This window comes from Mauremys mutica, chromosome 6 (genome assembly GCF_020497125.1).
Source record: "Mauremys mutica isolate MM-2020 ecotype Southern chromosome 6, ASM2049712v1, whole genome shotgun sequence".
Classification (NCBI taxonomy): Eukaryota; Metazoa; Chordata; order Testudines; family Geoemydidae; genus Mauremys; species Mauremys mutica.
The window spans coordinates 29,586,419-29,603,320 of NC_059077.1; the positions used below are offsets into that span (position 1 = coordinate 29,586,419).

The following is a 16,902-nucleotide window of genomic DNA, read 5'->3' on the forward strand; positions in this document are numbered from 1 at the left end:
TAAACACATGCCTAACTTTATGCTTAAGTGATGTATTAGATCAGGGCTATATAACAAGATTCTTTCCAGTAATTACATATTATCCACCATAACCCCAAATCATTTTCAGAGTCACTGCTTCCCAGGATAGAGTACCCCATCTTGTAAGTATGGCCTATATTCTTCATTCCTAGATATATACATTTGCATTTAGTAGCATCAAAGTTTAGTTTGCTTGCACTGAGTTTACCAAACAATCCCAATGGTTCTAAATCAGTGACCTGTCCTCTTCATTATTTACCATTTCCCCAATTTTTGGTCCATCGGCAAATTTTATCAGTGATGATTTTAATGTTTTCTTCCAAGTCATTGATAAAAATATTAAATAATGTAGGGGCAGGAATCATTCCTTGTGGGACTCCACTGGAAACACCCACTCGATGACAATCCCCACTTACAATTATATTTCAAGATCTATCAGTTAGCCAGTTTTTAATCAATTTAATAAGTTAATTTTATGTCATTCTAGTTTTTTAATCAAAACGTCAAGTGGTACCAAGTCAAATGCCTTTCTAAGTATGTTAAGAAAATGCAATTACTTCTATTAACCAGACTGGTAATAGAGGCAAAAAATGATATCAAGTTAGTTTGACAGAATCTATTTTCCATAAACCCATGTTGATTTGCATTAATTACGTTACCCTCCTTTAATTCTTTATTAATCAAGTCTCATATCAGCCACTCCATTACTTTGCCCAGGATCAACATCAGGCTGACAGGCCTAAAATTATCTGGTTAATTACTTGGGCTATTGCATTGACCCTTTTTAAAAATTGGCACAATATTATACTGGACATCTGTTGGAAAATAACACAGCAGGGCACAGATTATATAAGAAGTTAGAGATTTTTTTTTATTTCAGAAGGTGGAGAAAACTACTAGGGGAGAGGCTGTTATAGATTTGATTTTGAGAAAAAGGAAGGAACTGGTTGAGAATTTGAAAGTGGAAGGCAGCTTGGGTGAAAGTGATCATGAAATGATAGAATTCATGATTCTAAGGAATGGTAGGAGGAAAACAGAACAATAAAGATAATAGATTTCAAGAATACAAACTTTAACAAACTCAGGGAATTGGTAGGTAAGATCCCATTGGAAGCAAGTCTAAGGGGAAAACCAGTTCAATAAATTTGGCAATTTTTCAAGAAGACATTATTAAGGGCACAAGAGCAAACTATCCCACTACGTAGGCAAGAGACCACCCTGGCTTCACCAGGAGATCTTCAATGATCTGAAACTCAAAAAAGAGTCCTACAAAAAGTGCAAACAAGGTCAAATTCTGAAGGATGAATATAAACAAACAACACAAGCATGTAGGGATAATATTAGAAAGGCTAAGGCACAAAATGAGATTAAAATAAGACAAGGTGAACCCGTTACTCAACAACAATAACAGAAAACGTGGAAGTGGCAGTAGTGCTAAACGACTTTTTTTGTTTCAGTTTTCACCAAAGAGTTTAGTAGCAATTGGACATCTACCATAGAGAACATAAGCTAGAAAAGTTAGATGTCTTCAAGTTGCCATGCTTTGATGAAATACATCATAGAATACACGAGGAGGTGACTGAAGAGATATCAGAGCCATTAACGATTAGAACATAAGAACAGCCATACTGGGTCAAACCAGTGGTCCACCTAGCCCACTATGCTGTCTTTTGACAGTGGCCAATGTCAGATCCTTCAGAGGGAATGAACAGAACAGGTAATCATCAAGTGATCCATCCCCTGTCACCTATTCCCAAAGGCTAGGGACACTTCAGAGCATGGTTTTGCTTCCCTACGCATCTTGGCTAATAGCCATTGATGGACCTATCCTCCTAAGCTTATCTCTTTTAACCCTTTTATAGTTTTGGCTTTCACAACATCCTCTGGCAAAGAGTTCCATAGTTGACTGTGCATTATGTGAAGAAATATTTTCTTTTGTTTGTTTTAAACCTGATGCCTATTAATTTCATTTGTGTTATGTGGAGTAAATAACACTTCTTTATTTACTTTGTCCACACCAGTCATGGTTTTATAGACCTCTATCATATCTCCCCTTAGTCGTCTCTTTTCCAAGCTGAAAAGTCCAAGTCTTTTTAATCTCTTATCTTCGAAAAGTTATGGGAGAGATTCCAGAGGACTGGAAAACAGCTAATATAGTGCTCCTATATAAAAAGGGGAATAAGAACTACCCAGGGAATTACAGACCAGTCAGCTTAACTTTAGCACCCAGAAAGAAAATTGAGCAAATAATTAAATAATCAATTTGCAAACACCTAGAAGATAATAAGGCGATAAGTAAAAGTCAGCATGGATTTGTCAAGAACAAATTGTGTCAAACTTACCTAATGGCTTTCTTTGACAGAGTAACAAACCTTGTGGATAGTAAGGAAGCAGTAGATGTGGTATATCTTGGCTTTTGATACTGTCTCATATTACCTTCTCATAAACAACTAGGGAAACACAACCTAGATGGAGCTACTATAAGGTGGCTGCATAGCTAGTTGAAAAAACATTCCCAGAGAGTAATTATCAGTGGTTCACAGTCAAGCTGGAATGGCATATCAAGTGGTGTCCCACAGGAATCAGTCAGGATCCAGTTTTGTTCAATATCTTCATCAATGATTTAGATAATGGCATAGAGAGTACACTTATAAAGTTTCGGATGATACCAAGCTGGGACAGAGAGGGGGAGGTTGCAAGTGCTTTGGAGGACAGAATTAAAATTCAAAATGATCTGGACAAACTGGAGAAACAGTCTGAATAAATATGTTGAAATTCAATAAGGACAAATGCAAAGTACTCCACTTAGGAAGGAACAATCAATTGCACACATAAAAAAATGGGAAATGACTGCCTAGGTAGAAGTACAGAGGAAAGGGATCTAGGGGCCATTGTGGAGCTAAATATGGGTCAACAGTCCAACACTGTTGCAAAAAAAGCACACATCATTCTCCGATTTATTAGCAGGAGTGTTGTAAGCAAGACACAAGAACTACTTCTTCTGCTCTACTCTATGCTGATACAGCCTCAACTGGAGTATTGTGTCACTTCTGGGAGCCACATTTCAGGAAAGATGTGGACAAATTGGAGAAAGGCCCAGGGAAGAGCAACAAAAATAATTAAAGGTCTAGAAGATGTGAACTATGAGGAAAGATTGAAAACAATTGGCTTGTTTAGTCGAGGGTGACCACATAGCAAGTGTAAAAAATCAGGATGGTGGTGGGGGGGTAATAGGCGCCGTATAAGAAAAAGCCCCCAAAATCAGGAATGACCCTATAAAATCGGGACATCTGGTCACCCTCATTTAGTCTGAAGAAGAGACGAGTGAGGGGGGACATGAAAACAGTTTTCAAGTACATAAAAGATTGTTACATGGAGGAGGGAGAAAAAATGTTCTCCTCTGAGGATAGAACAAGAAGCAATGGGCTTAAATTGCAGCAAGAGAGGTTTAGGTTGGATATTAGGCAAAATTTCCTAACTGTCAGGGTGGTTAAGCACTGGAATATATTGCCTAGAGAGATAGTGGAATCTCCATAACTGGAGTTTTTAAAATGTGAGCCAAATATATTTCCCCTTAACTTTATTCACAGAAACATCTTAGCCCTTTTGCTGAAACTTTTTTTAAAAAATACTGAGCCTAAGGCAGACACCATGTATGGAAAATTTCATCCCAACTAGCTGAAGTTTGGCAAAGTTATAAGCAAGTGAAAACAGTCTTTTTATGGGGAAAATGTCAGAAAGCCTTAATTGTAGGCATCACTTTCAGCTCCATCTATAATAATTTCTACAGCCATTGATATAGGACAGAACTTTGAGTTTCCTTTGTTTAAGTTTTGTTCTATGTTTTTGTAACTTGGTTCACCTTTTTTTGACACACAGCAGGATGTTGGTGTTTCCCTTTTAGGGTATAAGACGTATTCTGGACTTTCACGATATGATACTGTATTGTCCTCAGGAATGCTGCTGCAATTAGTCAACACAGCATATAGACATGCATTTTTGCTCTTTTGGTCTAGAAGAAGTGTTTTTGACATTTTCAGAATACAGCTCCTTGCCCATCCACTCTCAGAATCAGTACATTTTTGGTGCACTGCCTAAGCCTAAAGGAGACCAAGGTTGCTTGACTTCTTCATCCTACAACCTTTTCTTTCTCCTTAATCTCCACTCTGTAGCAAATACAATTTTGTGCCTTGCCTCCAAGCACATGATAGGATAAGCACATGATTCCTTTATTTAACGGATACTGCAATCACTGGCATAAATCACCTGGAAAGTGCTACTGTGGAGTGACAACGCCTGCTGGCCAGGACAGTAGGAGAGGTTTCAGCATACTTCTGTAAAGAACTACATGCCCCAGTTCAAACAAGAACTGAGCTAAGTTCACAGCTCTGAGCTTTTCATTTCTGTACATCTAAATGTCACTTGTTAGGCTTTAAATGCAACTAAACAATTCTGAAAGGCTTTTGATATAATTTTTCAATGTTTCATGGGATTCAGCTAAAATTAATACAGAAACTAACTAGGTATGAGCCAGACCTGCAACTCCAGTGGCAGCTAATGATAGCTCCAGGTGCTCAGCACTTCTGAAAATCAGACCTATTGCTTCTCTTAGCAGAAGATTCCTATTCTATTGCACTAGAATATCTTATCACAGCTGATATATTTTCATACTGGTCAGATATTATATGTAAAAAGGTATATCCTCATCCATCTGTAAATATTTCATATACTTTCAGTTAAATGGAAATCGGATTTTCATTAGGGTTACCAGTGAATTGAATTAAATTGGACCAAAATTGATGCTTAGTTCTTTTTAACTTACATCTAACAGGGAGCTGTCTAGTCCATTAGAGATGCCAGTCTATGACAGCACATACTTGAACTCTAATCATTGCTGATTGTTAAAAATTAGTGTAAGAGCACTAATACCAGTCTGAAAGCTCCAGGGAGGATATCAGAAGAATCCCATATATTAATGGTCCTTTATCAACTCTCTAACTTTTTTATACATTGAAGTTTATCATGTCGATATGCTTTCACATTGGTGTCCAAAAACCCACAACCCCCTTTAAAGAAGATGAATTATGCTTATTTTACCTTAGAAATATTTCAGTCTGTTAAAAATTACTTTGCAAATTATTGCATTCCTTAGTAAGATACAGCACATTACCTAAGAGTGCTCTTAATTCAATGTCACTTTGAAATCAGACAGTTTAATTGAGAATATTACTTTAGGAACTACCTGAGAAAGCTCCCAGCTATAGAGGATAACCTATCACTGAAATGGGAAGCAGTCTCTAAATGTATTATTCAAAAATACTGAAAGCACTATTCTCTGCCATAAGAATTCTCTAGGCAACAAATGCTCACCAGACACATTCTAATATCTCTATATGTCTGACATTTGAACGTGTTTTGTTCTAGCACATTCACCCCATATGTTCTCATACATTTCCTTATTACTCACCCCCAAAGTAAGAGCCATCTGTCAGCTTCATCTCCTTACTGGATTTAGTGATGACACCAGCGACCCCGTGTTGAATGAAATACATCTTTTTACCCACAGCCCCTTCTCGGATAATATAATCGCCAGGTTGGAACACCTCAAAGCGAAGCTTGCTCAGCATGGCTGTCACGAAATTGGGGTCTGCGTTAGCGAAAAGAGGCATTGTGGCAACCAGCTTGCGACAGTTGAAATTGACTATCTCCTAAATGGTAGGGAAACATAATGAGAGTAACAGTCAGCAAATACACATTCTGGAGTGGGTAGGTAAAACAAACAAAAAGAACCAAAACAAAAAGTGTGTACACAATAAGACAATGCCTTTTTCAGTAGAAATTCTGTGTGTGTTTATTAGATATTACTCTTTTATTTTGTGGCTCGTTTCTAGTCATTTTCATTCCTGTTGCTACTAAAATGGTAAATGAAACAAAAAAAACCCAAATCAAACTAACAAAAACCAAAACAACCCCTCAGACTTCCCCACTCCACAAAAGAAATCACACCACTATTTCTATCACTGAGGTGAATGGTAAGTTCTTCATGGGTCTCCCTGTAACTTATTTATTCTCCTTGGCTTTTAAGAAAAATGATGGGCAAACAGACACTACATATGAATTACAGCCACTGAAAACTCTGTAAAAAGGGCACAGCTTGCAAAAGAAGATGGAACGAATTCTCGGCTGGCATAATTCCAATAAATTGAGTGAAGTTATACCAGCAGAAAATCTGAACTTTTATTTTTGACATTTGTATCAATAGTATCTATACAATTGCAGCAGCTTTAGGGGTAACACAAATGCACATTATGGGCTTCTTCCAAAGCCCATTGAAGTCAATGGAAAGATGCCTTTGGATCAGGAACCATCAGATCTAAACTTACGGTAACTAAACATAGAGTTATAGGCCACAATCCTGCAAAGGAATCCATACAAGTGGACCTTTGCATCCACATAGTATCCTGTTGAGTTCATGGGACTTCATGAGCGCTTTAAGGGTCCAAGGTAGCAAACCAATTAGCATTATCAGGACCATTGGCAGGCATTACATCCAAAGGAGAACACTACAAGATTAAATACGCTACCTGTTTTAAATTTAAATGTGTGTCATTTCTGAAAGTGATTTGTAAGACAAATCTTGCAGACCTTACTTTGTCTTACATTAAAAAAATCCCTTGGACAATATATTCGATTCCATGCACAGGGTTTACAAGCTACCACACTGAAGAACATTTCATGAGATTGATTGGTATTGGACATGAAGAGGGATTCCAACAGGACACAGCCCATTGGGTACAGTTAGCAACCAATGTATTAAACGTTTGACAAAATATTATATATGATCATCTGTATATCAATGCACAACTGCATTAAAACACAAAAACATGCAAACAGTGGTACTATTTATATCATGCCAATTGCCTTAGAAAGCTCAATGTTACTTCAGTAACAGCAGTGTATCCTAGGCACTCACTACAGCAAGTACAAGAAGGTTTATAGTAATGCAGCAAATACTGAGGTAATGTCGTCTAGGAAGATTTTAGGGTTCCCACTAGATGGCGCCAATCACAAAGATTGCCTTAGGTTTTACTAGATTTGTGTTGCTGACCAACTAAGCACATGTATGGCACAAGAGTGAAGAGAGAAAATCCAAACTAAAGAATGGAGCCTCCAACATGAAAAAAATGAAACTGGAAGAAGAGCACAAGGCAAAACAAGTGTCCCAGTGGCAAGAAGTTATTATTCCCATCAATTTCTTACTCCCCACTAAAAGAAGCCCAGGGCAAATGTACTTCCTTCTCCTACGTCTGGGACAGAGTTATGATATCTTAGGACACTCACTCAGGAGAATGTCACTATGTAATAACAAGGTGAAAATAGTAGGGTTTCTAAGAACAAGGGGACTTTGCCTCTTCAGAAGGAGAACTATAATCATTCTCTTTGACCTTGGTCTCAACAAGTCAATAGTTCTGTACTTAGCTCTGTGGTATATATGCTTTTCCTTCAGCTTCTTCTTCTTTTGGGTGGGGATATCAGGTGACAAACAAAAATTACACTATAAGAGAAGGGGGAGAAAGAGAGGCAGGGATAGCTCAGTGGTTTGAGCATCAGCCTACTAAACCCAGGCTTGTGAGATCAATCCTTGAGGGAGCCACTTAGGGATCTGGGGCAAAATCAGTACTTGGTCCTACTAGTGAAGGCAGGGGCTGGACTCAATGACCTTTCAGGGTCCCTTCCAGTTCCACATAGGTATATCTCCATATATAACACAAAGAATGGCTAGAGACTGCAGCCCTGGCTCAGGAAGTGTTGAGACAGCGAGTGAAGAATAAGATGTGCATCAACTTGTGAAAAAAGTAAAGCTCTAAGGAGTGCACAATGGGTCTAATTGGTGCAAAAAGGCAGATGGTGAAATACTGAAATCAATGACAAACCTCAGATAGACTTCAATGGGGCCAGTATTTCAGTTTTATTTGCAAGCTCTTCTTTAAGCAATGGAGAGAAAATAAAGACAGTCTCCTTTACTCAGTTTTCTTTCTTTCTTATTGTCTTAGCTCCCAACCCACGAGTCAGGCTTCCTTACAAGGCATAAGCCCACTGCATAGGGAGGGGCATAGTGATTCTTGCTGCATGTGACTGCTGGAGCCCATTAGAGGCAATGGTAGTGTAGAAAATAAATAGAAGGAACATCTTACCTCCAAAAACTGACCCTTTCCCTGTGTTTACACTGATTGGCTCCCATGAAACCAGCGGTAGGAGGAGAGTATAGCAGCAGAGGAAACCAGGACAGATTGAAGAAGAGACGACTGAGAGTTGGGGCAATTGCCTTGCTCCTTCTCAAAATACAAAATCATTGCTTATCTTTCGCGGAAGCCAGAGCAACATTAAGGCATATGTCCCAGTCCTAAGGCTTAGCTCCTGGACTCACACGACATCTGAATCTAGGATTTTATTTAAAAAAAAAGCCTCTAGCCCCTGTGTTTGCAAAGAAAAGCTAGAAAATGTGAAGCAAGTGTAAACTGATGCTGTGATGTCCATGTGAGTCTGCAGATAGCCTGAAACAAGAGCTCTGAAAGGTATGAAATGTCCAGTTCTTCTCCATGGGGGGCTAGGAATCCAGAATAATTGTTCTCAGGGGTCCTGCTGACACTGCCCATCAGAGGAAGGAGGAGAAGAGTGTAGTGACCCAGCCACCCAAGTAGATACACCCCATATGATGGGATAAGTATTGTAGGGAAAGCCCTGCTGCCTTTCCTATCTCTCTGAGGGGTGAAAAGACACCTGCTTCTTCTCCCTACTGCCACTTCTTAGTGGGGACTAGGGGGTTCCTTGCTACTGTCACTTCCCTCTCTGGGAAGGGAGCACCCTGACATATCGATTCACAGTTGGGGTGGAGCTATGGGAGGGACCTATGTCATAAGTGTGACTGGGACACCAGATTGCCTTAATTTGGCTTTGGCTGAAGCCAGGGAGAAGACAATAGCTGGCAGTTCCTTGTTTACCTGTCCAATGATTTCAAGCAGCCTCCCATCAAGCCATTTGACCCCAGCCTGTTTTCTGTTTTGGTAACAGCACTGAGCTCTTCTGTAAGCGCAGGGAGGGAGAGAAAGGAAGCCACCAGGGAAAAGGGGGAAAGTTGGGTAGACGTTGTAAGAGAGCTAGAAGAGAGGTGTGGGAAAGGCCAGGAGAGTGAGAAGATGACAGCGAGCTGGTAGACAGGAAGGAAAGAGGAGAGAGAAATGGATGTAACAGCAGGGAGAAAGAATGAAGATGGAACTCAGTGAGAGAGAGAGAGAGATAAGGGATGAGAAATGAAAGAGAAAAAAGGGGAAAGAGAGAAAGAAGAAGGATTGAGGGGAGAGAGAACAGGAGGAGAAATAAAAGTGAATTGTGAGCAAGAGACTGTGAAGTGGGATCTTCAGGGAAGGGGAGGAAAAACCTTGCAAAAAGGCAGGAGGGGGTGGGAAGAGAAAGAAATTATGGGTGGGGGAGAGGAAATAAGAAAATTGGAAAGGGGATGGTGAGAAGGAGAGAATGGAGGTGATGGGTGAAATATGGAAATAACTCCAGAGCAAGACATAAAGGAGACTGGGGGGAGCCCATCCATCACATACAGAGCTTCCAACTCCAAAAGAGAGGGAACCACTGTCTACTTGGAAAATACATCTAACCATAATTATAAGTCTTTCTCCTTCTCTGAAAATATATATTTCCTCTTGAGAACGCATCTCTCTATCTACTTCTCTTTCTTGCTACGTATAAGCTATATACACACACACACACACACAGAGTTTATCAGGTAAGGCTGTCTTGTGGCTGCTTTGATTTATACAATCACTGCTGTGATAATTTCAGCCATTATTGTTCTAGTGAATGCATTCATTGTATGTGTTTTTATTTCCATACGAGTTTAAGCTAAAATACAAAATTCCCTTATTTAAAATGTGAGAAGGTGGAAAATTACCAGAAAGGGAGAGAGAAAAGCATGAAGACTGAGCAACAAAATGACATTTTTAAGTGCTTTGTTTTTCCTTAAATTGTTCTTTTATTTAGATCTGCCAAGGTGACTAATAGATTTTTTTTTGTTGGTCTTAATCACAAGTCATGCAGTAACCTGAAGTTCTTGTATATCATATTACATTTTTACATCTTGTATTAATTGGGCAAATAGAAATGAGTAAAGATTATAGATGTGGGTTTTATCTAATTGGAAAAGCACTATAAGAAATAGCTTGGTATTTCAAGAAATGGTAAGAACAAACTGAAGGAACAATACTCAGTCCTGAATTCTGTACACAGAAAAATTTCTCACAGAAGTTTTTCCCAAGTAGGTTCTTCAGGATAGGACCCAGACTGTGCTACATGATATGGAACCATCAGGATCAAGCTTCTTGCTCCTCCCCTCCACACCAGAAAACTACCCAACTGAGTGAATTCTTAGGGAGAAAATATTTATATATAAAGTGGTTAAAGAGAAATCAGCACAGAGAAATTCTCAGGATGAGATCTAAATGGGAGGAGCACTGATTTACAGACTGCTCTATTACACCCTGACAGTTTTGTTCAACCTTTGTTGAAATCATCAGATCTTCTTGTTCTGTATGACTTCAATACTCCTGAAGATGATTGATGACCTTTCCAAAGGGCAATGGTTGCTATGACAACCATGGGACTGTCGGTTTGTTTGGGCCCAGCACATGAAGCTGGTCAGACTCTATATCTTGGTTGTGGTTTGGTGGTTAGAGGGAGATGTACACCAGTGCTCAGTGGATGGAGAACTTCCTTAAGACGACATGATATGAAATATTATGAAGACATGAAATATCACATGATATTTTGATTAAAAATCTAGAATCATACAAAATTAAATGCACATTAAATGATAAACTGGTAAACTGAGAGATCTCAAAATGTCATTGAAAATGGGGAATCGTCATTGAGCAGGTGTTTTTCTAGTGGGGTACTGCAGGGATGGGTTTTTGGCTCCACACTACTTAACATTTTTAACAATGATCTGAAAGAAAAACATAAAATCATCACCAGTAAAGACTGCTGCTGACACGCAGCCTTTGTCTACACTTGCAGTGGCTTGTAGGACATGAATAGCTAAACCAAACAATGTGGTATTTAATTCAGAGAGCCTCTGATTTATACTCTTCTTAAACTCTACTTCTGCTTAAAAGGAGGAAGAACTGTTTCAGGAAACTGAAAATAACTTTCAGAGTCGCAGCCGTATTAGTCTGTATCCGCAAAAAGAACAGGCGTACTAGTGGCACCTTAGAGACTAACAAATTTATTTCAGCATAAGCTTTCGTGGGCTAAAGCTCACTTTGGTTCATTAGTCTCTAAGGTGCAACAAGTACTCCTGTTCTTTTTAAAAATAACTTGTGATCTTTACCTCAATTTCCTGGTCTTTTGACAGAGTAGGCTGCACAGAATATGGTCAATATTCATCTTCCAGAGCAAGCGCATTATCCCAGGAAGAGATCAGCACAAAAGGAGCAGTACTGAGAAAATAATTTTTATTTGCAGGTAAGAAGAGACAACTACAGGAAAACCTACAGAACATTATGCCCAGGGACTCTGGAAGCTTAAGTATATTTTTTAAACTGCTCTGATATCTTGTGATTAATCATTAACGCTGTACTTTAAAAATATTTTAGTTATGCCTCAAAACTATATAGTTACACATTGATCTGTTAGATCAATGACATTTTCATCTCTCTCTCTCTTTCTTGTTTTTTAAAGTGCATTGACTATTTTCCTCTGTGGTCAAAAACTGGCATGGTGCTAGGTTTAATAGTTCAGTGCTTAATATTAACTTTCTTCTTTCACTGTTTGAATATTGGAGTAATTAGCACTTTTAAGAACACTCAGGTACCAATTTGATTTCACTTGCACCAGTTTTACACTAGGATAATTCCAAAGGCTTCACTGCAGTTATTTATAACTTACATTAGTGTAAGTCAGCCTCCATAAATGCATAAGATAATGCAGATAAGATAAGGTAATTGTGTATATACAACCCATGGGATGTAGAGTTAACTCAATATATTCTTGGGAATCTATATTAAATGTCCTTCTTGATACTTTTCTTCCTTTCCTATGTGATTGTTGTTTTCTATTCAACTCTTTGTATACATGTTTTATACATTTGAATTATCATTATATTAAATTCAACTGCAGGCAGGGTAATCCTTTTAAGGTTATATGGTTCAACCAAATCTTCGGTAAAGTCAGTCTGATAAAAAATATTCAACTTCCCTCATTGCTTCTTAATTTCCCCTCTTGATCTTTGTGAGAGAACATTATTGGACCTCCTGTATTGTATTTCTGTTGCACTTTCTAGTGCCGTTTAGAACAGCAATGAAGGAAAAAAGGCCTCCTATACCCAGCCACAAAGCCTTGGTTCGTTTTTATAACCGAGTATAGTCTGCAACTTCTTAAAGGTTCTGAAATGTCTAATATGTCTTTTTAACTTTGGTTTCCAGCTGGGAGGAGAACCAGAAGTGTCAAAATATCACCCGGAATAGAAGTGCTGGAAATACTGTAAGGAAGCCTATGACTGTAAGATAACCTACCCAATGTTACAGAGAGGAAGTCAAAATAGCTATAAATAATTTAATAAAAAAGAAACAAACATAAGAATAGCCAAACTATCCAGGATGACTCCAGGATCTTTTTCTTAAGCGGTAAAAACTAATTTAGACCCAATCATTGTATATGAATAATTGGGAGTATTTTTCTAGTGTGCACTAATTTGCATTTATCAATATCGAATTTCATCTGCCATTTTGTTGCCCAGTCATCCCATGTTGTCAGATCCCTTTGTAACTTTTCACATTAGGCTTTGTACTTACCTATTTTACATAATTTTGTATTGTCTGCAAATTTTGCCACCTCATTGGTTACCCTCTTTTCCAGATCATTTATGAATATGTTGAAGAGCACAGGTCTCAGTACATATCCTTGGGGACCCAACTATTTCTCTCTCTCTACTGTGAGAACTGACCATTTATTCCTACACTTTGTTTCTTCTCTTTTAAACAGTTACTGATCCATGAGAGGACCTTTCCTCTTAATCTATGACTGCTTACTTTGCTTAAGAGCCTTGGGTGAAGTACCTTGCCAAAAGCTTTCTGAAAGTCCAAATACACTATATCCACTGGATCACCCTTGTTCACATTCTTGTTGACACCCTCAAAGAATTCTATTACATTGGTAAGGCATGTTCACAAAAGCCATGTTGACTCTTCCCCAACAAATCGTATTCATCTATGTGTCTGATAATTCTATTCTTTACTATGGCTTTGACCAATTCGCATACTTCTGAAGTTAGGCTTACTGGCCTGTAATTGCCAGGATTGCCTCTGGAGCCTCTTTTAAATATTAGTATTACATTAGCTATCCTCCAGTCATCTGCTACAGAAATTGATTTAAGCAATGGGTTATGTACCACAGTTAGTAGTTCTGCAGTTTCATAGATGAGTTTCTTCGGTGAATACCATCTGGTCCTGGTGTCTTATTAATATTTAATTTATAAATTTATTCCAAAATTTCCTCTATTGATACCTCAGTCTGGGATAGTTACTCAGATTTTTCACCTAAAAAGAATAGCTTAGGTGCCATATCCTCTGCAGTGGAGACCAATGCAAAAAGCATTATGCAATCCCTGGATACATAAACAGGGAATCTCAAGTAGGAGTATAAGAAAGTTATAATACCTCTGTATTTGGCTCTTGTGTGACCATTACTGGAATACCCGTCAGGGATGGTCTAGGTTTACTTGGTCCCACCTCAGCACAGGGTGCTGGACATGCTGACCTCTCAAGGTCCCTTCCAGGGCTACATTTCTATCATTAGCTTTGAGTAGTAGCACAAAGCCCTGTTTGTGCATGCACAGATTTGTAACAACATTATATCATTGGCTCCTAGCTTCAACTGATTAATGATGTGCTTGAAGCAAAACCATAGACATTAACATCTTGGCTTTTGGGGACTCTGACTCAGGATCTGAATGACAAGGTGGGTGAGGTAATATCTTTTATTGGGCCAACTTCTGTTGGCGAGAGAGACATCTTGTGTCTCTGATATCCTGGGACCAACATATTTACAACTACACTACATACAGGATCTGAATGACACACTGGAAACATATTTAAATGCCAGCCCTGGGATGAAATCCTGGCCTAGTTAAAGTCAATGAAAACTGCCATTGATTTCAATAGGGCCGTGATTTCACCACTGGATCTGAATATCCCAAAACTTTCGGTAATTTTGAACCCAGTTCTTGATCAAAAGTTTATTGTTTGGGTCCATCTTTGTAATTGATACAATAAACAATAAACTGATGTTTGACTTTTCAGGTGTAGATGAACCTACTGGTTTTGGTAAACTTAAATCAGAATATAAATGTTATTTTCACATAGTATTGTGCAATTCTAATAGATGTAGCTCCTATTCCTCCTCTTCTATTCTACTCCCCCTTTCCTCTTTTCTCTTCCTTTTGAGTTGACTTCAAACAATTCTGTATTGAATAGTGGGATTGTGACATCCATTAGAAGTAACTCATCTCCACTTCTTTCCTCAACCTGGTATTTTCCTCTGTTATAAGAGCAAGTTAAGGCATGAGCCTAGCAGCAGTGCCTCACAGTCAGAAGGCAATAAGCAATAGTGAGGTAGAGTAGCAGGTGATAGCTCAGCACACAGCTGAGCTACCTGGGCTGATTCACAATGGAGGGAAAGAGGACTCAGCAGTGGGCAGACGAAAACAAATCACCTCGGGGGTCAAGGGTTGGGAGGAAGAATCGGTATTTAGGATGCCATTGTGAGATAGGCTGGGACTGAAAGAAAGGACTAAAATAAAGAAATGAATTATAGGAAAAGCTCACAAAGGGCTAGGAACAGGGAGGAAGATGTGTCCATGGCACATCCAGGTCAAATTCCTGTCTCAGTTACTCTTGATTTATAATGGTGTAAGTGAGAACAAAATTTGACAACCTGTCCTCTGCTGCCCAGGAGCTCACTAGTGAGTGGTGGATCTGTGCCAAGATATTAAAGTCACTCTGTCCTCTCCTCTATTTCCACCTCTGCCTCTTTGTACTCCCTCTCACACTTCCCTCTTCTTTTCTGCTTTGCCCTCTTCTTCAGATCATCTGCATGCTGCAGTCCTATTTAGTGAAATGAAATGAGTCAGCAAATGAGAAGGCTCTGAAAGGGACATACTTTTTCAGGATCCTACATATATAGTACAGCAGACACAATAAGAGTAAAAATTATTTTTTTTAAAAATCAGTGGTGATTTGTGCATTTACATTTTAAAAAATATCTAAGGACTTTTGGTTCAGAAATGCTGCTATCTCATTAATTGGTAGGTTAACAGTTCTTTCCTATTATGACTTAAAAGCCCATAATCTCACTGTATAAAATGATGTAATGGTTTAATTAAATCTAACTGATTATACTGGATAAATCATAGTTAGCTGAGCTTTGAAATATCAACATTCAAATTATGTTTAGCGTTTTCATAGTTACATTTCTGTTTGCATCTAATGTGATTTTTAGCCACTCAATCAAGTTCAAATTTAATATTATGAATAGAGATGAAGTTAGGAATTAATTTTTTTTACTGCATTGATATGCTATGAACATAGTCCAACATTAGGTAAAGCACAGCATCACAAAACATGGTAAGAGCAGCCATTTAAAAACTCTTAGATTAATTCTGCTTTTTTTTAAGCAGGAGAAACAAGAGAACAAGTCAATCTTATTTACTACAAATTAGGATTTTTTTCAGATAAAAACAAGGTTCTATACATCTCACAGGGATCTAAAGGGAAAGACAAACAGGAAGGAGATAAGAGCATTTTTAAATAGATTTTATTACCATCTTTATCATTGGTTTACTATATGACCTGGGACAAGTCACTTAGGACAAAATTCTGACTTGCCTTGCTTGGCTGTGCTATTGGGGATGGGCACTGGAGCAGGATCAACTAGTATTCTCCTGAGTGCTAGGGGTGGTGGTAGGTGGTCTAGCTAACAATGTCACTAGTGTTCTATAGTGCCAAAGCAGTGTGGTCAGCAACTGTGTGGAAGGGGTGTGATGAAGCCCTTATCCCAAACTATAGTAGCTAGTGCTGTTATCACAATTAGTGCTACCTGAAGTCTCAGGAAGACTACATCACATTTGTTAATCCTGAAAGTATGAACCGACTGTATCTCCATAAGCATGCAGAGCTAGAATAATAATGAAAACAGATTCTGGAGCACAAATTTATTGTAAGGTGTGTGAAGGATGTCATCCAATAAAGTGATAGTCAGCTGACAGAGGAAGCCTGATGAGTTGTGACCAGAAGAGAGCCTTTGAACAGCTGATAAAACTGACTATGAGCTGTCCTTGAGTAGCCTAATGGAAAGACACATATTGGGCTAGGGAGCTGCTGAAGAGTGGCTACTGATAGCCACTGGTAGCTGTGGGACAAGACAGATGCACAAGGTGGACAGGATGTATAAGGAGACTCGGCAATTGTTGGGAGCACAAGAAGAAACAGCTGACTGAAGGAACAACCTCAGTAGAGGACCAAGGATGTTGAATAAGAAACAATTGAGGGGGAGAGGGGAAGAGAAGACAGACTATCAGGAGTAGAATAATCTGGACAAGAGCACTAGAGTAGAATCAGTTCTTGGGGCTCTTTAAATGGCCAGTAGCCAGCCAACCTTAAAGGGGAAAAACTTGGAATGGTTGATTGAGATACATCTCTAATTCACAAATTTCATCAACTAAAGAATAAGTTCTCCAGTGGGCAACTTTAAGACAAAGCTGAGGGACACAGTGAATGGGATTGTGGGGGGAGTTTCACTCAGTCATCTAAAGAGGGT

At 38.7% G+C, this 16,902-nt stretch overlaps 1 protein-coding gene across 1 annotated transcript in view; it reads right to left on the minus strand.

Annotated features, from left to right (window-relative positions):
- The window catches only part of HCN1 (hyperpolarization activated cyclic nucleotide gated potassium channel 1), a 290,597-nt gene that overhangs the window by 20,191 nt on the left and 253,504 nt on the right, over positions 1-16,902 (minus strand). Inside the window, exon 6 of the mRNA XM_045021684.1 lies at positions 5,489-5,729. Within this exon, the coding sequence (XP_044877619.1) occupies positions 5,489-5,729 (241 nt within the window). The remainder of the gene's footprint in view (positions 1-5,488; positions 5,730-16,902) is intronic.